The sequence below is a fragment of the Malaclemys terrapin genome, chromosome 1, assembly GCF_027887155.1.
Source record: "Malaclemys terrapin pileata isolate rMalTer1 chromosome 1, rMalTer1.hap1, whole genome shotgun sequence".
Classification (NCBI taxonomy): Eukaryota; Metazoa; Chordata; order Testudines; family Emydidae; genus Malaclemys; species Malaclemys terrapin.
Genome location: NC_071505.1, coordinates 248,374,316 through 248,400,582, shown reverse-complemented (window position 1 = coordinate 248,400,582; position 26,267 = coordinate 248,374,316). Strand labels below are relative to the sequence as shown.

Genomic DNA, 26,267 nt, shown 5'->3' with positions numbered 1-26,267 from the left:
GGGAGACCCCGTACACTGTTTTCTTTAAAGTCTCCATGAGGGCACATCCAAAATTTATTCTGAAAGTGGTGTCCAACTTCCACCTTAATCAGGCTGTCTATTTACTCACCTTTTTCCCCTAAGCCTCATATGCATAAGGACAAGGAAAGGATCCATACATTAGACATCTGATGTGCCCCGTCCTTCTATATAGACAGGACTAAATCATTTAGCTAATCTCCATGTCTTTTTGTGCAGTTATAATGAAAGGGCAGATGTCAGCTCAGAGACTTTGTTACTGGATAACTGTGTATAGCAAGAAGTTATGAGGTAACAAACACTTTAGCTCCTTCAAAGGTGTGAGCTCATTCCACCACAGCTCAAGCAACTTTCTTCGCCTTCTTGAGAGATGTGCCTATAGAAGACATCTGTAAAACGGCAACCTGGACATCAGTGCGTGCTTTTGCCAAGTAGTATGCAATTATTGCTACCTGCAGCACTGACTCGAACTTTGGAAGAACAGTCCTGTAGTCTTTCTTCAAACAGACTCCTTGTTCCACCACCACAGTGGGAGTCACTTAAGAGGAATAGACATATGCAAGCACTCAAAGAAGAAAACATGGTTACTTATCTGTATTATAAGTGTTGTTTGAGATGCATTGCACATGTCTATTTCACTATCTTCCCTTCATCTCTGCTTCACAATGTATTCATCACAATGCCAGCGTGAAGGAACTGAAGGAGTATCAGGGCAGCTCTACCCTTTATACCTTCAGCATGAAGCAGTGCAGGGAGCATGCTCTGCCCTGACAGGTACTGCTACATAGAACTCTGTCTCAAATGCACTGAGCGCGTGCACACACTTAAGTGATTTGCAACACATCTCATATAACAAAGGTAACCGTTTTTTTCAGAATCATAAAGGCATTCACAATGGTTCCTGAGGACAAGTCTGAGAGTTAGTTTACTTGAATTTTGAAGGTGATAGTCTTAAAATGCTTAATTTTATTTGAAACAAAACCTTGGTAGGAATAAGTCTCAAAATTTGACATTAAACAAAGATTGTGATTGGAACATGATTGTATTTTAATTCGGTGAAAATAATGTTTAGATCATATGTGTTGTGGACTGAAGTTATGTTTAAACTTTTTAGGCTGCCAAACGAGGGATTCTTTCTTCTGGTCGTGGTAGAGGAATTAATGCACGAGGTCGGGGTGCATCACGTAGCAGAGGCAGAGGAATACGAGGCCGGGGACGCGGAAGAGGGGTTCCAGTTCATGCAGTTGTGGATCATCGACCGAGGGCACTGGAGATCTCTGCATTCACAGAAAGTGATAGAGAAGATCTTCTTCCTCATTTTGCGGTATGTAGTAACTTCAACATTTTTCCTTCTTGGATTTAGTAGTTTTGTGGTAGTGCAGGGAAAAACTTCCAAGGGGTGATTCTAATCAACTAGAATCCAGTATTTAATTAACCAAGGAGTTCTTAAGTAGGTTCTCTACCTTTAAAAAGAGCTTTCTGTTTCTAAACTATGGAAGGACTTCAAACAAGGTAGGGAAAGGAAAAAAATGAACTTTTACTTAACTCTGGTGGCATTCTTTAGAAACAGCTGAGTAAAGTATTAATATGTGACAGGCAGAAAATAGTCCAGACCAAGGTGCACCAATGCCCGATGCCTCTTCAGTGGCAGGGAACTGAAAAAGTGAGATGTATCAAGACGATCTTGCAAAGTGACTAACACCCCATGCTGTAGAACAGAGGTGGGCAAACTACGGCCCACAGGCCATGTCCGGCCCGCGGGACCGTCCTGCCCGGCCCCGAGCTCCTGGCCCCTCGCTCACTCCGCCCCTCCCCCGCAACCTCCGCTCGCTCACTGCGCCGCCGGCGCAATGCCCTGGACGGCGGGGTTGTGAACTCCTGGGGCAGCGCAGCTGCAGAGCCCGGCCTGACCCGGTGCTCTGTGCTGCGCGGTGGCGACGGTGTAGCCTGGCTCCAGCCAGGCGGTGTGGCTGCAGTGCCACCAGCCACCGGTGCTCCAGGCAGCATGCTAAGGGGGCAAGGAGCAGTGGGGGTTGGATAGAGGGCAGGGGAGTTTGGGGGGAGTGGTCAGGGGGTGGGGGTGTAGATAGGGATCGAGGGGGAGAACAGGAGGTTGAATTGGGGCAAGGGTCCCGGAGTGGGGCAGTCAGGAAGGAGGGGGGGTTGGCAGGGGTAGCGGAGGGGTAGTCAGGGGCAGGGGTTCCGGGGGCAGTCAGGCGACAGGGAGCAGGGGTGGTTGGATGGGGCAGGGGTCCCGGGGGGAGGGGGGGGGACGCTGTCAGGAATGAGAGGCGGGGTTGGATGGGGCAGGAGTCCTGGGGCAGGAGGGGAATTGGGAGGTGGGGGCCGGGACATAATCCCCTCCCCTAACCGGCCCTTCATACAGTTTACGAAACCTGATGCGGCCCTCAGGCCAAAAAGTTTGCCCGTCCCTGCTGTGGAAGGAGAAAAATCATCCAAAGTCACTGCCAAAGAAAAGGAGCATAAGAAAAGGGTGAAAGAATCATAAGTGATGCTAAATTGTTCCTTGTTTGTTTACGTGGGTGTTGTGTACACCAGGGAGAGAATCTGGAAGTAAAATTTTCTATTGTCAATTATTCAGTATCCTTGCATTCTGTTGTTAGAGTGGTGATAGTAGTAAGTCCTTGGGTAAAAATCATGCAGAACAACAACTGGTAATGGACTTTTGCCAGAACTGGAAGAGTATAAGAATTAAAAGAAATCTTGGACCACTCCTCTAAACCACAGAATACCATATTCAAAAGAGATTAACAGACATCTGTGTTGTAACAAAACAGGATAATGTGTAAACAAACTGCCTTTTTGGAGATGCACTTGCTTCAACTTTATTTATGCCTGACAGTCCTGTCTCAGTGAGTTATACCCACTTTTTTGAGTTTGAGAGTAGACCAGAACTGTACAACAACTGCAAGATCTTAGTACCACTCCCAGAAGTCTGTGTGTTCCCAAAATGGCACACAGACAAAGCCAGAATTCCCTTTTCCTAACTTCTTAATTTTAGGGCTGCAGTTCAAAATTTGATACTGGGTTTATATTTGTCAGCAGTCTGTTATATCATCATATAATTTAGTTGGACTGAAAATCAAACAAGAGGCAAAAATTGCCTGATCTATATCTCTTCTCTTCAAGCCTGCAATGAAGGAGAAACCTATTCATTTTGCAGAGTGGATACTGGTGATGTTACAGAGCTCTCAAAAATAAGTTCAGGCTGTGTCACAATCAATTCTCTTGAGATTTAGCACTTGTGGTTCTTACTGGTGGCTGAGAGAGTCCTGCACTGAGATTGTGGAGCAGTCAGTCAGGTCTGCCTTCTGTTTTCCTTTGAACATTCACCACAACAGGAACAGCCAGTGTACCAGGAACAGGAGTCAATTGTGGCCCAAAGCTCTCAAGGTGTGGTTGACTTAGAGGATAAGACACATAATCTTACGTCAATGTTTATTCTTCTATAGCAGTCACATTTCCAGCAGCAGAGTATGCTTATACAAATAGATGTATTGAAATGACTTATTATTATTATTGGGGAACTTATCTAGTTACTATAAGGACATTAATAAGACTCTTCAGCCAACATTACATTTAGATTTTCAGTTAAAACAATATTTTAAACTCCTCTGTTAGGCATTAAAATAAATGTAAATCAGAATTCATAATAATTATACCACTTTTAATGTAAAGAGTTAATTTTCTGGAAAGTTAGACCTCACATTTAACCATATATGTCAAGTCTGAGTATTTGCTGATATTACTGAAGTTGTAATTAAAGTTGACCTCTGAAGCTTTTTTGAGTTTACCTTTTCAACTAATTTATGATCCACGAAGAGCTGCTTTTGCCTTTGCTTTTGACAATCTGTTTTCATCATAGTTTAAATAAATAAATAAATAGTGGCTCTGCCCCCTTCCTCTGAAGAAACCAGAGTGAGAAGAACTTGAGCTCCAACGCTTCTTACGTCAGTGCTATTTGCATAGCAAGCAGATGCAAATAATAATCTCACTTAACTTGCACGCTGCTAGATTGTATTGTTAACATAGCCAAATTGCTGCCTCTTTGTACAGAGAGACTGAGAGGGGGGCAAACTCAGTCTGTAGTCAGTAATTAACATGTCTTTAAACATGGGTTTGGCATGTCACTTTCACAGAAAATAGTTACACAAATTGCAGAAGCAAAGGTGTGTGTTCAAAAACACTGACTTCAAGGCAGAATAAGGGCTGGAAAAAAAGACTTTGGGTTTTTTTTTTTTTGTAAATATCTAGTAGGATTTAAAAACATAACCTCACAGTAGTGCCATTAAAATTTTTTCCCAAAAAACTTTGCAAGGTCACCTTTAAGATTTTGCATTCTACTATGAGGGAGGTTAATGTATTGTGTTCATTGTCTCCTTATCTGGAGACAGAAGGAAGCTCCTTGTGAAGAGGCGGAGTCTGCATCTGTCAGTGGAAATCTGCTGTGTGGGCATAGGTTTATAGTTATGACATCTCCCATAACTTGGCTTTTCCCTGTTTCAGAGGGTTTAATTGTGGATAGTGTTGCATTTAACTAATTTTATCTTCTTAATAAAAGTGTTTGGGGACTTTGCGGGGTTGGGAGGGAATTTTCTCCCACATCAGATTGGCAGTGACTTTGGATGTTTTTTCTCTTTTTGCAGCATGGGGTCTGAGTCACTTGCCAAGATCATCTTGATATATCTCACTTAATCAGTTCTCTGCCATTGCAGAGGCCTCGGGTATTGGTGCACCTTGGGCCCCCTACTATTTTCTACCTGTCACACACAATAGTTTAGTCTCCTGTGGACTATAATACTTTAGTTTAATTTTGGTTGTTGAGTTTAATGCGCAGGCAGTGGGTGCTGGGTTGGTGACCCATGATGACATATGCTTGGAAGGATTCGATTTTTATCTGTAAATGTGGGTAAATGCTGATTTCACCATACATGCACAAACCAATGGGGGAAAAAACCTTCCCTAGATAGTAATAAAAATGTACAAATAGGCAAAGTAAGAAAAATGCTGCTTGAGAATTTGTTTGATTTAAGGATATTTACTTCGTATATTTTGACAAGCCATGTTGACAGTTTGCATTTTAAGGGTTATAATGTTTTGAACCTCAACATCCACTGTCAATAAATAATTTTCTGACCACCACCCCACCTGTCGTTTCCTGCAACTGTGACAATTTAAATTGATAAAAATTGGGGGGAAAAGCTTAAAATGTATGCTTTTGTGCAGCTGACTATTTAAATAGATAAAAATTCAAAAAATATCGTACTTTAAACATAAACATCAATATTATGACACTTATCAACAAATTGATGCAGAGTCCTCTGGCACTTCGTCATGTAGCCTACAAAGTTCTACATCAGTGTTTGTTTTTAGTAGCTTTGCTCTTACAGTGTTTGCAACTATATTTCAGACCAAAATACTTCCAGTTGAGAGAAAATATGGTGAGATCATATTTCTCTTGTACAGTAATTTGAAAAAAGTTTGTCTTGGTTTGTATTAATATGTATATTATATGTATAGTTTAAAATATTTTATGGTCCTCTTCTGTAAAACCCTGAGTGAGCTAGAGCGCAGTTATCTGAGACCACATCTCTCTGCACTCTTAACTACGCAGATGTGATTGTCAGGGATGCTTGAGGTGATGGAGCCCAAGTATGCTCCATAGGGACCAGAGCAGAGCTTTCTTGGTAGAGGACCTTCAGCTCTGGAACTTGCTGTCACTGGAGATGAGACTGAATTTGAGTCTTGTCACCTTTTGGGCACATTGCAAGATTAGTCTTTCTGCAGAGATTTTCCTGACAGACTGATGGAGTCAGTGGCTCTGAAGGAGAAGAGGAGGAGAGCCATGATTCATCCTTATAGTATGCACTAGTAAATTTTTGTAAAGGGAGTCCAAATACTATAGTGTTTAGTGTTTTAAAGTGCATATAAAAATTATATAGTATTTCTCACAAAGACAAGTTAACCATTAAGGTCTCTTCAGTGTGCATCATTTCCAGTTCTATCTAATTTTCAAGTCCATGTGATTTTTTTTTTTTTTTAGGGCTTGTCTACAGCACTGCAACTTTCTTGCTCAGGGGTGTGAAAAAAACACCCCCCTGAGTGCAGCAAGTTTCAGCGCTGTAAAGCACCAGTGTAGACAGGAGCCGTGCCCCTTGTGGAGGTGGGTTTTTTTAGAGTACTGGGAGAGCTGCTCCGCGACCAGGAAAGCCACGTTAAAGCGCTGCCACAGCAGTGCTTTAGCGTTGCCAGTGTAGACTAGCCCTTAGTACAGTATTTGCATAGAAGAGGAATCTTTCAATTAGTTTACATTTTTCTCTTATTGAAAGCAATATGGTGAAATTGAAGATTGCCAGATAGACGACTCTTCTCTCCATGCGGTGATTACTTTTAAGACGAGAGCAGAAGCTGAAGCTGTAAGTATATTCTTCATATTAAAAGTACTTTAAAAGGATATCTCATATTAGCCATACTTAAATTGAACTAAATTTAAATGTAAGAATTAAGTATTATTTCAATTTAAGAATTAAGTATAATTTCAGAACAGTTGAATCTTATGTTGATTGCTTTTGAGTTGATTATCAAAGAGGAATCCGATAAACACACAGGTTTGATTTTAGATTAAATTAGATTACTGAGTAACATACTTTTTTCAAAAAATCTTTCAAACCAGCATATTAACTGAAATCCTTAAGAGGGAGGAAATTCTGAGCTAGTTAAAATTATAAAGTATAGCTTGCATGAGTCAAAGCAAGACATCCCCCCAGTGGTAATTCATGAATGGATGTCTTGCTTTGGCAGGACCCCCCTACAAGTTGATTGTTCCTTATTTTTGCCCATGAGTTACCTCAGTTCCCCATGGCTTGATTGTTTTCCCTCTCGTTGTAGTTTACATCAGAAATGCAGAATCATGAAACAAGTTATTCAAAGGGTTTTCTTTATGTACTTTTTCATGTCCCTTATTTTTATAGAAGTTTGATTTCTTGGGAATTTGTAGGGTATATCAGGTCCTAGAAATGTGTTTTGACTATGTATGTTTAATTTCTCAATTCATCAACATTTCTAACATGATATAGGTTGTGATTACTGAAATTTAATTTTGGAACTAATTCATTATTCTTTGGGTTTAGTATGCAGTTACATTTAATACATCCAAAGCATCAAGTTCACTTTGAGATAAAATTAAAGTGGTTGCTTATGGTATAATGTATCAGTATGAAACTTTCCCTAAATATTACTGCTTTCTAAACATTTAATGAAACTATTAAATGTTAATTTGTTAATTAATTGGGAGGAAGCATGCCAGTGCAGTGCTTTAATAAGTGGGACTCGGGGAAACTTGGGTTCAATTCCCTGCTTTGTCACAAACTTTCTGTTTGACCATGGGCAAGTGGTCTGTGCCTCAGTTCCCCAATGTAAAATGAGGATGACACTTCCTTACCTAATAGGTATTGAAAATAAATACATTAAAGTTTGTGAGGCATTCAGATGCTATAATGTATCCATATAAATACATAGGACAGGTAAGTATGTTAGAATGTATAGGAAACTCACACTTACTCAGAGTAATGATCTATGTATGGTTCCATGTGATGGTATTTAACTTTGTTTTTTTCAAAAATTTAGGAAATTGCCTACAAACTAACTTTAAGTGAAGTCAAGCACTCAAAAATTAGGAAATGCCAGGTTTAACAGTGTCCCTGGATTTAGCCCATTTGGTATATGCAATTTGTGATGTTTGGGGGATCACTCAGACCAGTCCAGGGGCTCTCTTACCATCTGCCGTATAACTTTGTGTGCCTTAATGTTATGCTCTCAAGGTTCAGAACCTTGACACCAGTAGCCAGTTTACAAGCATAAAGGTCTGATCCTGGCTTCCGCCAGCCTAAATACTCATTGCAGGATGACTTCAACAGCCTTTCCAGTCTCAGGTCTCCTCAAATCCATCTACCCCAAGCTCTTAAGTACCAGACACTGACTTTTCCCATTTGGTTTGTCACTCCCAAAGGAATTAAACCTGCATCCCAGTTATTACTTCATTTTGGGGGACACACTACACACCATTTGCACAACAGAGACCTTTTGGGGTAAAAAATAAATAAAAGGTTTGTTTGAGGTAAAAGTCAGAGAGTCAAAGATGAAGTAATAAGGAAAGCAAACACCATACAAGTTACGGAGAAAATAAACATAGATGCAACCTTACACTTACACATTTGAATCCCTTTTAAGACAGGTTACCTATTGCCTTTGCTCAGATTCCCAGTTTATACCATAGCCCTGACGAGGGATCTAGGGTTCATAGACCGCCCCCCACCTTTGAGACTATCCTTCAATTCTGGATATCTTTCACTTCAAATCCCTTTCCTTTCCACAATGTTTGCAGGGGTAGTTTTTTGTTTGGTTGGTTTTAAATTTCTCAGACTATGGTGATTCATAGTGGGGGAAATTCCTTCCTTTCTTAGTTTTCAAGACTGGGGTTTTCTTTTCAGTTGCAAGTTGTTTCAGTGTTTTCCCATTAGTGTAATGGCCCATCACTTGTATTTTTTCCTTGGTTTAAAAGGGACTAGGTGCTTGGAGCTAGCCCCTCCCTGTTGAGAGGTGTTGCTGAATGTTGCAGCACAGATTATGAGCACAGCTTTATATATACATCATTGCGTAAATTCATACCGCAATCTGTGCATACGTATCTCATAATGACCACCAAAGTCAGAACATTACAAGCTTTCATAAAAGACAGGGGGTAGGGATAGCTCAGTGGTTTGCACATTGGCCTGCTAAACCCAGGGTTGTGAGTTCTATCCTTGAGAGAGCCACTTAGGGATCTGGGGCAAAATCAGTACTTGGTCCTGCTAGTGAAGGCAGGGGACTGGACTCAATGACCTTTCAGGGTCCCTTCCAGTTCTATGAGATAGGTATATCTCCATATTTTTATACACAATAACAGTGTGTACAGCCATTTGATTCAATTGCTTATTCTTTGAGATTCAGACTCCTTCTCACCTTGAGGGTAAAAGTAAATATTGAATAGTTATCTATGTATTGAGTGCCATCCAAGCTGTCCACCGAACAAGGCAGGTGTTCTGTGGGGGAAAAAAGCACATCATCGTGTAACTAAAGACTGTATCATAACGCATACTCACAAGGGAGCCAAATTGTTTGCGACCTTAATTTTGGCATTTCATAACTTTTGAGTGCTTGACTTTGCAATGTTAATATTCTTTTAACACAATTTTTATATGTAAGCAATGCAAAGTGTGTATAACGTTAACTGAAGAGAAACTCCACCTATCCAGTAAACGTCATGAAAGAGCCTTTTTCACTGCAAGCTCATATGGCAATATTTTTTCATAATGATGGAGAGAAGACATTTGAACTTATTATGAAATAGGAATATGCTATTACATAGTTTCCCTCCCACATTCTAGTATGATTTGTAAAACTAAATATAGAACTTTCAAAGAAATCAAATTCATTTTATAATTCAAAACATGTTGGATTACAAATTGTTTGGTGCTTGTTAGTAAATCAGATTTTAAGAGTAGTAATTGGTAATGAAGATTAGTTGCAGAACTAGTTGAATCATAAAAGCTTTCTTTGGGGCTTATTCAGAAGAAAATGTAATATTTTACCTTTGGCTGAAAAAAGCTTAAGTTTTATAGTGGTGGACATTTTAGTCTGGAAGGGAGAGGAGGATTCCCTAGCTATAAAATGTTGCATTTTTATGTAGCAGTAATTTCTTCAAAAGATTACAAGTTGTTTCTGAACCTAAATGTCATGTATAAGTACTTATAAAAATTCTAGTTGTGTGACATTGTGATGAGACCATGAACAAAAAACTCCTGAGCTGCATTTTAATAGGCATGGAATCTTTTAAATTTATCATAAATTTATATGTACAGATTTAAAATTTATACCTGGGGACTTTAATATCACACAATTCATGTTCAGATGTCATTGAACATGTAATTGTTTCTACATTTCACATTATGCTGTACTTTCAGATTGTACTATAAATCTTCTGTGACCGTGACAGTTATTTCGAAATGTTGCTAACGCTGATTTATGCTAGTTCATGTTACTTTAATTTGAACATACTATTTCCAAAGCAGCCACTTAATGCATCTGGTACTTAGAAAGGCATGAATATCCCATAAGTTAAAATTTTTACATTTCAATTACAAAGGGTTTGCAGGAAGTGGAACATTTTCCAGTAGAATAAGTTATAATCACAAAGTTTAATTTTTGTTACATTGAATCATTTGTATTTGTGGGATGGTTGGGTTCTTGTAGCAAGTAAATGTATTAAGTGTTTTTTCAATTTGTGTCAATCTTTCAAGGGTGTGAAACACTGATCAGAATTCAGTAAGGTGTTCATGACAGTATGTTATCCATGTCATGAATTGATCCATGACTTGCTAAGTTTATTTTCTTTACTTGCATTTTGATTAATACTGTATTTTTTTATTACTTTTTGTAAACTCTTACCTGAACAGCTATGTAAATGCATTTGATTATCAAGTCCTGAACTATACACTGTAATGGTATATTTAGTAAATCTATTTAATTTTAAGCTGTCCATAATAGCTCATAAATCAGTTTTACAGATGTGTAAAAATCACCTCCTCCTCCCCTCCCCCCCCCCCAGTAAAAGCTTAGTGTCTGTTTACTTTTGGTCTCTGATCAACTGTTGATTATTTTATTTCCCTTTCACAAAGAAATGTGACACTAAGAACTTTCTAACTTGCTTCAGGCTGCTGTTCATGGATCTCGATTCAAAGGACAGGATTTGAAGTTGGCATGGAATAAGCCAGTTATTAATATGTCTGCGGTTGAAACAGAAGAAGCTGAACCAGATGAAGAGGAAGTAAGTTCCTTTTTCTTTTGATTTTCTGGCAAGATGAAAGAATATAGATTTTTTTTTTCTAAAAATAAGTAACGTCTGTTGATTCCCACTCTGTTCCTGTACCATATAGTTTCTGTCACTTGACACTGGGGCATGGATTTGTAGTTCGATGACATAATGTATACTTTCTTGTCTGTGCTACTACTAAGCTTGCCTTCTCCATTCTGCCACTGTGAACCTATTGTTGGTTCAAATCTTCCATCATATCCTATCGGGAGCATTGTATCTCTTTCACAGCAAAGAACAAAACTGTCAAAAATGGTCCATTTAGTAATTGATCAAAACAGGAGTGTCTCATACAAAGGTTGGTGGGGGAGGGGGAGGGGGAGTGCGGTGCAGAACCCAGAGGTCATGTCCAGGGCGATCAATGGAGATAATTGTAATTCCACTGAATTATAAAATAAAGTAGTCTCTTGTAAGTTTCTTTCCATTGGTTTTCCAATGTTTTGATTTTTGTTTTTAAACTGCAACATTATTTTTTTTCCTTCAAATTGAGTCAGTCTCAACATTTCCACCAACTCAGGTATTTTTATCTTGGATATTTCCCATTTCTGTTCTTTAGTATTCTTATATTTTATAATTCAGTGGATTTACAATCACAACTAAAAATGACTAGTTGAGGCTTGACTAATTTCTTTCCTACAGAACTCATTTATTGTGCAGAACTAGAATTTTACCTACTGTAAAGGTGTACCTTTTTTTTTTTATGTTTTTTTACCTACATAGGGACCAATAGCTAGGGTGACCAAATGTCCCGTTTTTATAGGGATCCCGTTTTTGGTGACTTTTGCTTATATAGGCACCTATTACCCCCACCCTCTGTCCTGTTTTTTCACAGTTGCTATCTGGTCACCCTACCAATAGCTAGCTCATTCCTTAACATTAATATGATCTTTTCTCCAGCTCTCCATACTCTAAGCGTAAAGGACTTGTAACTGTCAGTAAACTGTTTCCTAATCTCTTTTCTTCAGTCCAATTGACAGTCTATCACATATCCATACTTCGTGACCCTTCTGCATTATGTACTTCCAGCTCTACACAATTGCTGTGCAGCAGTTTTCACTGTGGTTGTAACAGTTCTTTTCTTCTTAATTCCACATAATTTCCAGGTTCAGTTTTAAATCTAATCCAACTAATCTAGAGGATAAAAAGCACCTTCTTGAGCCAAGTGTTCTGTTTCACGGGCCATAGAACCATTGATGGCAATAAACTTTTTGAGCAGTAAGTCTGCCCAAATGCACGTTGCTTCTGGAACCTAGAGGATAAAAGAGAGATCCTGCTCCCTAGATATCAGGTGGTTCCTTTTTCCATCAACCAGTACAATCACAGAATCAGTTCATGGCCGTTTTTTAGGTTTAGATTCTTTTTTCATAGGCCTAAGACCTTAATAAGAAATATCTCTCAAAGATTCCCCAAGATCTGTTTTTTACAACTTTCTGAGTAAATTGAACTTAAGCTAGGACAGTCTGAGATTGAAGCTGTCATGGCTAGACCTTCTTATAAACTGTTTCATAGTTATAGCCGTACCCAACAGTTTACTATTTTCATTTGATACTAATTCATTTCTCTCTCCTTTTCCAAGAGAAGTCAGATTTACATATCAGATTGCTGTCTCTACATGTACTCATTACTTAAACAGATGAAATCTTTTGAGGTTTAGAAAAAGGGATAGGTCAGGCCACTTCAATTCAGACTGTGCCTTCTTGGAGCCTCCAAAATTGAAATTTGCAAATTGCCACTTAGATTTCAATTTATATTTTAATGAAGCATTGTTTTTTTGATTCTTAAAGCCAGATCAGATGCTTGAATATGGAAAGCAATGCTTCAGTCTTGGTTCTCTGTCTTCCTCCTGAAAGCACTCACTGCTTGCTAGTTTCTTAGTGGGGATCTGCTGAGAAAACTTCTTGAAGGAGAAAAAGTGAAATCTGGAGTTGTCTGGATATATTACCCTGTAGATCAACAGTAATTTTATTCGCTTCTGAGAAAAAGAATAAAGGCAAGTAAAGTAATCTACAATTTATATAGTGAGGGGGTGTAATTGTGTTTACAAACACTGGATCAGAGGCAGGAAATTAATTAATTATCTCTCCTATAGATGGGCTGCAGTCAGTTTCATTCTACAACTCCTGCTGAAAACATCAAGTCTGGAAATTGGGCTCTAGAGAGTGATGTGGGGTTGGGGGAGAACACAAGTTGGGAGCAAAGAAACAGTTTTTTGGATGTGGTGAATGCATTGGTAGAGGGAAAAATCTCTCATAGTCCCAGAGAACCACTGCTTGCCTGGAAAAGGGACCTCTGATGGGGCTTCCTTGAGGGGAAGGAGAAGCTCAGTCTACAGACTTTGATCAAGATAATGAATGGGAATACTGGTCAGGTTTCCTTAATGTAAGGGGAAAAACGGTTAGGGACCAGCTAGCTACATGTTGGCGTTTTCCCTGTGAACGTAATTCACAAACTCTGTGAAACCCTGGTGAATGGGTGAGACTCCCCTTACTTTTCATAGCTGAAAGTGAAGAGGGTGTGATGCAGGATGTTTGTTTCTCTGGAACTGGAACTGAAGCTGTAGCTTGGGAGTTAACTTTTTGTCGATCCTTAGCATTATTCTTTTGATTAGCGTTTTTTTTTTTCCTACTAGCCACTTCGGGTCTGACTTTTGTTTTTGAGTCTTGTTATGGCCATCAGTCCAATGTGGCTCTTGTGGGAGGGAGGGTAGCGGCAGATTTGGATCAAATCTGTTCTTTCATAAGCTCTAGTGGATCATTGCTTTTGTATGCTTCCTAAAATTTTTATACTATTGCTGAAATATTTTCTGCAATTTTACATTCAGTGTCTTCTGTTGTTCATAATTATTTTTCCAATTGGGTGGATCTTTTATAGATTTCCTAATGATCTCCTTACCAGGATTTTGTATGTTCAAGCAATCTTCTTACGTCATTTTTTCCTATCATATTCTTAACCATACAGGCTTATCTTGCCCATTTATCTTGTTTACCTAACCAGATTACATTAATTTACATCCTCTCCAATGATTACTGAAATAGTCCCCTCTTTCCTTCAGTAAATTCCCATACATAATGGATTTCCAATCAAAGTTCCTTAAGAACATTTTGCATTTCTTAAATGTCAGCTTTTGCTTTAAGAGAACTTCTGTATTACTTCTAGCCCATGCACTTGTGAGTATTTGAAATATATACTCTGATCTTAAGTAGACAAATTCTAGAATAGGGGTCGGCAATCTTCGGCACACGGCCCATCAGGGTAATCCGCTGGCGGGCCGTGAGACATTTTGTTTACGTTGACAGTCTGCAGGCACGGCCCTCCTTCTCCCCCCCGAAGCTTCTAGTGGCCGCGGTTCGCCGTTCCTGGCCAATGGAAGCAGTGGGCCACAGGGACGTGCTGGTCACTGCTTCCTGCAGCTCTCATCGGCCAGGAACGGTGAACTGTGGCCATTTGGAGCTGCGAGGGGCTGTCCCTGCGGACGATCAACATGAACAAAACGTCTCGTGGCCCTCCAGTGGATTACCCTGGTGGGCTGCATGCCGAAGGTTGCTGACCCCTAGTCTAGAATAACATTTCAGAAAATACAGTGGTCATCAAATTGCGTGAAAGAGAAATTCCACACTGCTGCTTCCTCTCAGTTTTGGTTTTATCCCAGCCAGTATCAATTTGTTTTCATTGTTTCTATAATAAATGGTTCTGACTTTCATGCATGCTTCTCTTATAAACTGAAAATACCTGACTGCTTTAGTAGTGTCTGTGGACACTCAGTTCACCAAAGTATTTGACTTTTTGTTTACAAGCTCCATTATCCATAACAGATATGGAGAATCTTCCTTTTTGCCTCATGACTCACTTCAGCTCAACTAAGGAAGGGTAGGCTAAACAGGGTCAGGCAGGTTGTGTGTTTGTATGGGCACAAGTAATACCCTAAGAGACAAAGAAGGTGGGCAGATAATTCAGTAGATTGCACTCTTTCCTCAGAGGCAGTACTGAACCAACACCCCAGAATGGCAATAGGCAATAGTTTCCAATAGTCTTAATCTGTTGGCTGATATTTAAATACAGATGAAGGAGATTGTGGAACTGATAAAGATAATTTCTTCCCCTGCCAAGTTCCTGTCAGTCAAAGTTGAAGGACTCTCAGGCAGAGGACAATGGACATCAGCCACTACTGTTATCCTCTTCTGATCTGATGGTGGCCCTCGGAACCGGAGCAGAGGATTGGCTCAGCGCCACAAACTTGGAAACTGACTGATCCGGGAAAATACTACATCGCTCAACGCTGGGCTTGAAAGAGCCTGGAACAGACTTGAGCTTACCATTGGAACTGTAGTAGCAACATCTGTTTTGGAGGGGGTCTGACAAGTGGGATATGGCACTGCTAACAGTGGCTGCCTTCTCCCACAGTGGCTGCTTCTGTTCTCATGCAGCTGGAACTAACATAACTTTAGGTTCCTTGACTTTCCTGACAGGCTCTCTCCAGTGCCTTTGAGGCATTGGTAGCTTTCTCCAAAGGATCAGAAAGCTGCACAGATAGTGATCTGCACAACTTTGAGGTCTCCTTACTTAAGGAAGCTACTGAAGCCAAATCAGTCCTCTTCATTTGCAGAACCTCCGGAACTGGACAGTTTAGTGGCCAGAGCTTCTTTGAGCTACAGTACCTAAAGCCTGGTCTGTCTATTCTTACAAGTTCAGGAAGCTAGTCTGGCAAACGGAGCACCCAGAGGTGAATGTACCTCTCCCAGATATTTCAAAAGCCTCACATGCTTGTCCAACACCCAGAAAACAGCAGGGCACCAAGCAAATCTCAAAACTCAGGTTGTTTTTCTTCTGAGGTTCTGCCATAACACAAGGAACCTACCTTAATAAGTGTATGCACTATCTGTATTATAACACTATCTTGAACTAACTGTACTAGGAATAAACTACTATAAACTATAAATCTAACAAGGCACTTAGAATGCCCCATATCTGAAGGACCAGGGCAGCTAACAACTGTTTTCCACGGTGGTTGGAAGGAACTGAGGTGCTAGAGGGCACAGCGCTGCTCATATAGCCTCCCCCTCAGAACGTTCCCAGACACCGAGGGGAGAGGTAGGATGAAGCACACGTGCACTCCAGCAGGCACTGTTTGGAGAAGGTTCTACCATGAGGTGCCACCAGGCAGCACAGTATCCATACATGGAAATGTGCAGAGCCACTTGAAGAACGAAAGCTTTCAAATATAATTTTTTTTTTTTTTTAAAGGGGGCGGGGGAGGCAAATGAAGTTGAACTTTCTTTATTGCGGAAAACATAAAAATGAGAGACTCTCTGAAGACCAGACAATGCGCATCTCATGTTTTAATAGTTCTTATGATTCTTCAACATATTATACATATCCAAGCTATTATGCTGCCATGAGCCTTAAAACAGTATACTGAAAAATAGTCTAACTCATATGTTCATAGTCACTTTGCCTCTTTACAACCAAAGGTACTTAATCTATCCCATTTGATATTTTTCCTCACGCAAATCAGTGTCTAAAATGAGACATTACACTTCAACAATTTATAATCAAGTTCAAAATTGAACTAGATAGGCATTGTGAATATACCTACACCTAAAAATAATTACTAGGGTGTCTAAAAAGCTTTTCCTTTAAGAATCATGCATTTTTGCAGTTGAGACAAATGTGTTTAACATTAGAGAAAAATTATGGGGAAGGAATGGACATATGTCCCAAACCACCTATTGTCTTTGTTTACCATAAGCTTACTTTCTTTCATTGTTCCTTCATTCTTCAACCCATTCTCTCTGTTTAAGGTGTCTAATTATCCCAAAATCGTTTTTACTTTTTGTAGCACAAGTCTAACTTGACAGACATTTCAATTTCTCTACACTGTTCCAATCACCTTGCCAGAATGCACTTCATATGTAATGTTTTTTGATAAATTATCTATTTAAAGGGAATCTTCAGCTATTTTTTTAAATGAGTTTGATAACAGCAAATAAAGTGAGCATTAAGCATAATGCACTTAGCTGAAGAGAAAAGGTAATTTAAATCTCCTGAAGTTTCTGTTCATGAACTATGCAGATGAAATCACATGAATGTTGCAGAATGGAGCTGCTGTACAGAGGCAAGGTGCCGATTTTTATATTATATTTCACAATATTTTAAAAAGAAAATTGTTAGGGTACAAAATTAAGGATATTAAACAACTTTACAAAGTTACACACTTTTAAAAGTTTAATTTATTTTCAGTGCTATAAGCTAACTCTGCTCTGAAGCAGAGCTTATGGTGGGTGAGGTATCATCTACGTGGGATCTGAAGAAGAGCTTTGTGTAAGCTCGAAAGCCTCTCTCTCTCCTTCCCACGGAAGTTGTTCCAATAAAAGATATTACCTCACCCACCATGTGTCTCTAAAGTTCTGAGACCAACACGGCAGCAACAACACTTGTGTATTTTCAGTACTTGAGACAGATGAGCTTTTGGAAAAATTGAAGGAGACTAGCTCTAGTGTTCGCTCTCTGAGTCTGGGTCTCATGCCCAGGAAGAGACCACCTACTCCATCATTTAGATACCAGAGACAGTATTACTCACAGTTGTCGGTCTTATTTTGCATGTAGCCAGAGGTGTCAGCAGCAGCAATCCCTGTCTTCATTTTAGACTGAGCATAAGGTCTTTCAGATCTAGACCTAAGATGAGGCAACCAGCTCCCTTTTCTTAGTCTTCAGCTAACACCATCCCTCAGATTTGATATGAGGATCAAGAGTTGTTGACCAATCAGTGAGGATCATTCTCCTCTGTTATTCAGAGACAGACTAGCCTGATTTATCAACTGAGGGAGGCTGATTACATTGGATTTATGGTTACTAGACATTGTAGAAAAGGACTATGTCATTCAGTTCATAAAACTGCCCCCTTTCAATTCCACCTACCTTTCCCTTTTCATGGACCCTTTTCATGGGGTGATTTTGCTTACAGAAGTTCACAAGCTGCTCTAGGTAGGAGCTGTTGAAGAAGTACCCAAACATCTTTGGGGACAGGTTTTATTCAAGGTATTTTCTGATACAGAAAAAAGATGGGCTTAAGTCCAATTTTAGACTTAAGAAATGTGAACAAGTACATTCGAAAATTCTCATTTAGGATGTTAACCATGGCATCTACAATTTCCTTAGTTGTGGATTGGTTCACCACTCTTGATTTAAAGGACACACATTTTCATATTGCTGTGTGGCACAGTCATCGAAAATACCTGTGGCTTATGGTGGCAAGGTGCCATGTCCAATATAAGGTGCTCCCGTTCAGCCTGTCAGCAGCACCAAGAGTTTATTTTTTTTTCCCCCAAGTGCCTTTCTATGATAGCAACACATCTGAAAAAACAGGGTATTTGTTTATCTGTATTTGAGCGATTGGCTACTGAAAGTGACTACATGCAGGGTTCTCTTACTCAGTGTTGAGGTTAAAATCTTGCTCTTTTCAGATCTGGGTCTGCTTCTCAGTGTTAAGAAGTTAAATCTGTGCCCAACTCAGAGAATTCCCTTTATAGGTTGCTTACTGGACTCTGAGCTTGTCTACACTTAAAATGCTGCAGTCGCGCAGCAGTGACTTAAGTAATCCGCCTTCCTGGGAGATGGTGGTGGCTGGATCAACGGGGGAATTCTCCCGTTGGCCTAAAGCTGTCTATGCCGGAGTTTCGGTTGGTTTAACTGTGTTATTCAGGGTTGTGGATTTTTCACAACTTGAGTGAGGTTATACAGACCTAATTTTTGAGTGTAGACAACACCTCAATAGCAAGGAAAGATTTTCTTCCAGAAGACAGGTTTTTAAAAATAGAACAAGTGATTTTGTAAATTCAGGCCTGTCAGTATGAGAAGGTGATGGAGGAACAAGTCTTTTCAGGGGTGCTCTGTTCAGTCCTCCTTTGCCTTCATTGACAATAACTTCAGATGCTTCCAACGCTGGATGGGGGAGTCCATATATAGCTCAGTGTACAATCCAAGGTAACTCTGTTTTTCAAGAGAAAAGTTTGCACATCAACATGTTGGAATTAAGGGTCATTCATCTCTCAAGTCATTCCTTCTTCATATACAGGGGAAGGTAGTCTGGGTAGCAATGGACAGTATAACGGCTTTGTCTTACATGACCAAACGAGGGAACTCACTCACTCCAGTTATGTGTTGAAGCAGTTAGGTTATAGGATTGATGCATTTGTCACGAGCACTATCCGGTAGCCCCACATTTAGCAGGGGAAGGCTGTTTGTTAGCAGATCATCTCAGCAGGGATAGCTCCCAGTCTCACAACAGTCCCTGAAGGATCAGGTTGTCATGACATCTTTTCCCATTAGGATCAACCTGAAATAGACTTGCTTGTGACAGAAATCAACAAAAAGCCTTCCTTCTGCATTGGGGAAAGGCCTTTCTGTATACTTTTCTCTCCTTTCCATTGATTCAGAAAGTAGTGAAGATTAGACAGCACAGGGAAAAAATTACATTGATTGCTCCAGCTTGGCCGAGACAGTAGTGGTGCATGGGCCTGCTTCAGCTGTCAGATGGATGGTACATAAATCTTCCTCTGTCTCCAGATATTTTGTCACAGCTGCAAGATGGGATTCTTCATCCAGATCCACAGCGTGGGCCGTCAGATTATGACTACTCTTGAGCAATTATGTTCTTCTTTCGTACAAAATGTACGACTTAACACTAGAAAACTGTCTACGAGGAAGTGTTACTAGTTAAAATGAACTAGATTTGTCTGGATGAAGGGAAAAACTGATTTGCCAGTGGTAGCTTCCCTACCCTTTATTTTGGAATATTTAATGTATTTGAAGACTTAAGTGAACTTTTAAAGGACAATCCTTGACTGCTATTTCAGCTTACCACATTTTGGTCGATGTTAGGTCCCTTTTTGTATGATTCTGTGAAAAGGTTTATGAAGGAGTTTGAGAAGATAACTGATTTTTTAGACCAAGGAGATGCAGTAGATCTAATCTGTCTGGATTTCAGTAAGGCATTCGATACAGTTCCGTATAGAAAATTATTAGTTAAATTGGAGAAGATGGAGATTAATAATTGAAAGGTGGATAAGGAACTGGCTAAAGGGGTAACTACAACAGGTCATACTGAAAGGTGGACTGTCAGACTGTAGGGAGGTTACTAGTGGAGTTCCTCAGGGATCAGTCTTCAGGGTCCAAACTTATTTAACATTTTTATTACTGACCTTCTCACAAAAAGTGGGAGTGGGCTAATAACATTTGCGGATGACACAAAGTTGAGAAAACAATGAGGAGTCCTTGTGACACTTTAGAGACTAACCAATTTATTTGGGCATAAGCTTTCGTGGGGTAAAACCCATTTCATCAGATGCATGGAGTGAACTGATGAAGTGGGTTTTAGCCCATGAAAGCTTATGCCCAAATTAATTGGTTAGTCTCTAAAGTGCCACAAGGACTCCTCGTGGTTTTTGCTGATACAGATTAAAATGCCTACCTCTCTGAAACCTGTCACAAAGTCGGGAGGCATAGCCAGTATGGAGGAGGACCAGAATATTGTACAAGAAGATCTGGACAACCTTGTAAACTGGAGTAATAGAAATGAAATGAAATTTAATAGTGCAAAGTGCAAGGTCATGCATTTAGGGACAAACAACAAGAATTTTTGCTACAAGCTGAGGACTTATCAGTTGGAAGCGAGAGAGGAGGAGAAAGACCTGGTGTACTGGTTGATCACAGGATGACTGTGATGCAGTACCTGGTGTACTGGTTGATCACAGGATCAGTGTGATGCAGCCATGAAAAAGCTAATGCGGTCCAAGGATGCATCAGACGAGGTATTTCCAGTAGAGACAGGGAAGTGTTAATACCATTAAACAAGGGACTGATGAGACCTCATCTGGAATACTATGTGCAATTCTGGTCTCCCATGTTTGAGAAATGAATTCTGGAACAGGTGCAGAGAAGTGCTACTAGGATGATCCGAGGAATGGAAAATCTATCTTATGAGACAAGATTCAAGGAATTTGGCTTGTTTAGCCTAACCAAAAGAAGGCTGAGGGGAAATATGATTGCTCTCTATAAATATATCAGAGGAATAAATACCAAGGAGGGAGAGTTGTTATTTAAGTTAAGTGCCAGTGTGGACACAAGAACTAACTTCTGTAAACTGGCCATACATAAATTTAGGCTAGAAATTAGATGAAGATTTCTTTACACTGTTATAGATGTGAAGTTCTGTAACAGTCTTCCAAGGGGACCAGTGGGGGCAAAAACCTGACTGAATTTGATAAGTTTATGGAGGGGATGGTGTGATAAGATTGCCTACTATGACATGTGACTTTTTGGCAATTGCCAGTAGCAAAAATCCCCAACTGCTGGCGACAGGATACTTGATGGGGAGGGCTCTGAGTTACTACAGAGAATTCTTTTCCAGCTATCTGCCTGGTGGTTCTTGCCCACATGTTCTGGTCTAATTGATTGCCATATTTGGGGACAGGGAGGAATTTTCTCCCCGGTCAGATTGGCTGAAACCTTGGGTGTTTTTCACCTTCCTCTGCAGAATGGGGCCCAGGTGACTTGCAGGTTTAAACTAGGGTAAATGGTGAATTCTCTGTAACTTGAAGTCTTTAAACCATGATTTGAGGACTTCAGTAACTTAGCCAGATGGTAGGGGTGTATTTCAGGAGTCGATAGGTGAGATTCTGTGGCCTGCAAATGTGCAGGTGGTGAGACTAGATGATCACGATGGTCCCTTCTGACATTAAAGTCTGAGTTATATAACATGTATCTTCCTCTACGGGATCCCGTCTATCTTGGGAGCTTAATTTGACCTCATCTACGCCTATGAGATCATTCTTCGAACCATGATGAAATGTTCTTTATTTTACTTATCTATTAATGTGGTCTTCATCACTGATATCACAGCCAGAAGGTGAGTGAGTTGCATGCCCTGATAGCTGAGCTGCCATTTACAAATTTTCACAAAGATAGGGCAGTTCTTAAACTTGCTCCCAGATTTTTATGAAAGTGTCTGAGATCCATTTCAATGAGAGAGTTTCTTTCTGAAACCTCATGCTAATAAATGGGAGTCTGTTACATGCTTTATATACTACATGGGCTCTTGCATACTATTTAGGTAGAACTAAAAGTCTTAGGAGACCATCTAGACCATTCCTTATGCAAATTATCATATGGGTCATAGTGTGTCCACTCAGATGAGTTTCCTGATGAGTTAAACAATGCATTTTGCAGTGTTATGAGTTATCTGAAATTCCTGATCCCTCTGTGCAGTCTCATTCTGCTAGAGCTGTAGCAATATCTTTTTGCATCACTCAAATATGTTCTTATTAGGGAAATTTGCAAGGCTGCCACTTGAAAGTCAGTGCACACTTTCACTAAACATGCTTAATCTTTCTTCTGGAGCACATGCCAAATTTGGCAGAGCAGTGTTGCAATCGTTATTTGATTGAGTCCATTTCTGTGTTTAGGGTTTTTCAGCATTACTTGTGGCACCTTTGAGACTAACAGAAGTACTGGGAGCATAAGCTTTCGTGGGTAAGAACCTCACTTCTTCAGATGCAAGTAATGGAAATCTCCAGAGGCAGGTATATATCAGTGTGGAGATAACGAGGTTAGTTCAGTCAGGGTGGGTGAGGTGCTCTGCTAGCAGAGCACCTCACCCACCCTGACTGAACTAACCTCGTTATCTCCACACTGATATATACCTGCCTCTGGAGATTTCCATTACTTGCATCTGAAGAAGTGAGGTTCTTACCCACGAAAGCTTATGCTCCCAGTACTTCTGTTAGTCTCAAAGGTGCCACAGGACCCTCTGTTACTTTTTACAGATTCAGACTAACACGGCTACCCCTCTGATACTCAGCATTACTTATTACTACTTAGCAGTAGTTTAACATGCAGAGCCATTCAAAAAAGAAATGAAGGTTGGTTACTTGTTACCAGACTTCTACAAGATGAGTCTGCATATTCACAATTCTTGCCCACCTTCCCTTTTTTTTCAGGGTATGTCTACTCTACAATGTAAGCCCAAGGTTAGTAGAATTAGAGTTAGCAGATCCTGGATTTGTTAATTTAGGGTTTGAGTGTTCTACACTCATTGGTAATCCCTGGTTAGGGAATGTTGAACTCTGGGTCCCAACCTGGGGCTCCCATCTCTGCACTACATTATGTAGACCCAAGGTCAGCCACCCGTATCCCAGACTTCCTAGTACCCTCCAAAAAGGTGGCTGCTCTAGCCTTTTGTTCATGGTTTAGTGTGGGAAGACTTGACTGTCCACCAAACTTGACTGTCCAAAGGACAAATAAAGTTGGCCCGTGGGATGTTTTTGGCAGACTGTCATAGCGCGAGTCCAGTGGGTCTTTGTCTACACTGCAAAGCAGAAGGACTTGAACCCTGGAACCCGACTTAACTGAGACGCAACCCCTCCACCCTCATGGGGTCCTGGGACCTTGGGTCTTAGCCCTGGATTAGCGCAATTTGTGTGTAGATAGAAGGGGGGGAGGTAGTCTTGAGTCTGATTTTGAATTCTGGGCTTACATTGCAGTGTAAACATATCCTCAGAGTCCTGTTATGGTTGTCTGGGTTGGTGGTGGAAGGAACTGCGGCAGTAGAGGGTTCAATGCCCCTTATGTAGCCTCACCCTCTCATGATCAGAGACACTGAGAGGTGGAATAAAAGGCGTGGATGACGGGTGCACGTGTGCTTCAGCAGGCACTGCTTTGAGAAGGTTCCATCGTTTGGCACCATCAGGTGATGCAGTACCATAAGTGTGACTATGAAGTCAGCTTGAAGAACTCGGATTAGAAGTAACCTTCATTTTTTCTGTTTCAGATTAAAAAGGGAATGTCCACATATAATCTTTGTCCTCATTAAAGTCTATGTAGCAGAAGTCTACTTTTTGTTTTGATCTTTTACATTTTCTGACTTTTTTGAAATGGAGCCTAACACATTTTTCTTTTGAAGTTTCAGGAAGAATCCTTGGTGGATGACTCATTGCTTCAAGATGATGATGAAGAAGAAGAGGATAATGAATCTCGTTCATGGAGAAGATGATTCAACTGATCAGAGAAAGTGCTGGAACTGTACCTACATTGCATTAGTATTACCTAATGTACTTTTGCTTGTTTGTACTAAAAGGTTTTTTGGTAAATGTGATGAAGTTGAATTTCAGAAATAGACTAAAAAGCAGCTGATCAATCCTGTATTTTGCCAGATTCATGTTTGAGTTGTTTCAGTAAATGATTGCTAAAGACATCTTATTAGGAACATATGCAATGTTTTTATTACATACTTCTCCTGAAAGTTAGAGAATTCTTTGGATTCTTTGTAATTTAATCAATTGGTCAAAAAAAAAAAAAAAAAAGACCAAGAATTGTTATAACATAGATAATTTTTGTTCTATTCCAGATATGGAATGAAAATTTGCATTTAAAAATCTTTGTGAATGTTTTCAGAAATGAATAGATAACAGTACTAAACTGAAGTCTCTAAAGTTATGTATTCATAATATTGCATAGTAGTATGCTTAGGCTTTACTATGTACTAGCCTTTTGTTGGATTTGTGTACGTATTTTACGTATGGGTTTTAATGATACAGTGTATGACTGCTTTGCGTATAAGTCCTTATGACTTTAAGATGTTTAAAAAAATAAAGAAATGGAATGGTCTTTAAAAAAAAAAAAAAAGGAAAAAAAAAAAGAAAAAAAGCAATAACCAAAAAAGCTAAGACAATGGTCCTTGAAAATGGAAAAAAATAAAAAAGGAAAGAAGAAAGACCATTCCAAATGGTGACCCCCCCACCCCCATACTCACAAAAGGAGCTATAATCACTGTCTTTTTTTTTTTTTTTTTTTTACATCAACATCATAAAAAAAACTGATAACTTGAAATGTGAAGTCTCATTTTTAGGTGATATACAATTGTATTTTAGTATATGGTTTTGCTGCATAAAAGCCTTGGAAACATATTTTAAAACTGATAACGTAATTTAACTCAAACTGCTTCAAATAGAATAACATTTAATAAATAAGAAGAGCATTTGTATGCATATACTGTGAACCTACAGAAGAAAACTTGATCCCACAAAGATATATGCACTAAAGAAATGTAACAGAAGAATACATTAAGAAAAGTGAATGGTAGGTATTATAGTCTTAAGAACTTTAAGCCTATATATTAATATATCTCCTTTGTCCTTGCAAAGATTTTTTTTCCCCATTTTAAAACTACATTTGGGAAAACGATCAGTCCATACTATGGTCTGTTCATTTAGTTACTTTTTAAAACTTATAAATGTGAGAAATGCTAATAGAACTGAGAGCTTGCAGAAATACTAAATATGCACTTTTTCACAGGGCACTATGTTCTGCATTGGTTTCATAGGTTTGCAGTTCTTCTCTTCTTAGAAGGGAAAAAACCCTAAGACTTAGCCCTGTAGAAATATAGAAACTCCTATATCCAAAAGAAAGTGTTTCACATTCCATGAAGTAGCATTTTGGCTCCTCCTCAGGTCTCTTGTAGGCATATCAGTTATTGGAGCCTTGTGTAGCCATCAGCCCTCAAATAAATGTAATATAAATCCAATACACCTCTCATCAGACAGGTGCAGAAGTGGTAGTTGGATCTCATAATATTTTTCTCTGTGCACTCTTCATTTAATTGGGAGCAAATTACCACCACCCCTTAAGTCTTTTCTTGGAACATCATTACTCTGCAGGCAGCCTTTTTATTCGTAAAATAAGAGATGAAGGGAAATGGAAGTAGTATCATCCCTGAGGTAAGAGTGTCCCTCTGAGTAGCTTTCTAAATCAGTGGTCTGAAGGGTTTTTTGGTGTTAGTTCTGCAGGCCTGAATCTCCGTTCTTTTTCATAGTGTATGTATGTGTTCTCTCTTTCTCTCTGTGTGTACCCCTTGTTGCAAAAATGTGCTCTATTGTTTTTGTATAGAACTTAGTTTTATATTGAAATGTCATAATTGTCTGTTTGTACGGTAACTTCTAATATTTGTCATAAGGACTTGAACTGTTTATTAGGGAAATTGACTTTTTTACCCTGAATTTCAGGCAAAATAAATTAATTTTAGATCCTGTTTCTCCAGTATTCTAAATGAGCTATTCTGGTTCATTGAGTAAATACAAACTTTTCAACTTTTTATTTTTTAATTATTTAGTACTTCTGAAGGCTGCCAGTTTGAAGGGTGCCAGACTGAAATGTTGGAGACTGAAGATTTGTGTTTTTCCACATATCAGGTACTGCAGATGAGTACTGTGCATGCTCCATAGATTGAGTAGTTTGTTAGGGTGTAGGTTTTTATATGGGTCCATGTTCA

At 39.6% G+C, this 26,267-nt stretch overlaps 1 protein-coding gene across 1 annotated transcript in view; it reads left to right on the top strand.

Moving 5' to 3' along the window:
* Positions 1 to 26,022, top strand: part of RBM26 (RNA binding motif protein 26) — a 105,286-nt gene extending 79,264 nt beyond the window's left edge. The window contains exons 19-22 of the mRNA XM_054011828.1: positions 1,133 to 1,342; positions 6,369 to 6,455; positions 10,790 to 10,903; positions 23,904 to 26,022. Of these exons, the coding sequence (XP_053867803.1) occupies positions 1,133 to 1,342; positions 6,369 to 6,455; positions 10,790 to 10,903; positions 23,904 to 23,993 (501 nt within the window). The 3' untranslated portion in view covers positions 23,994 to 26,022. The remainder of the gene's footprint in view (positions 1 to 1,132; positions 1,343 to 6,368; positions 6,456 to 10,789; positions 10,904 to 23,903) is intronic.
* Positions 26,023 to 26,267: the final 245 nt, after the last annotated feature.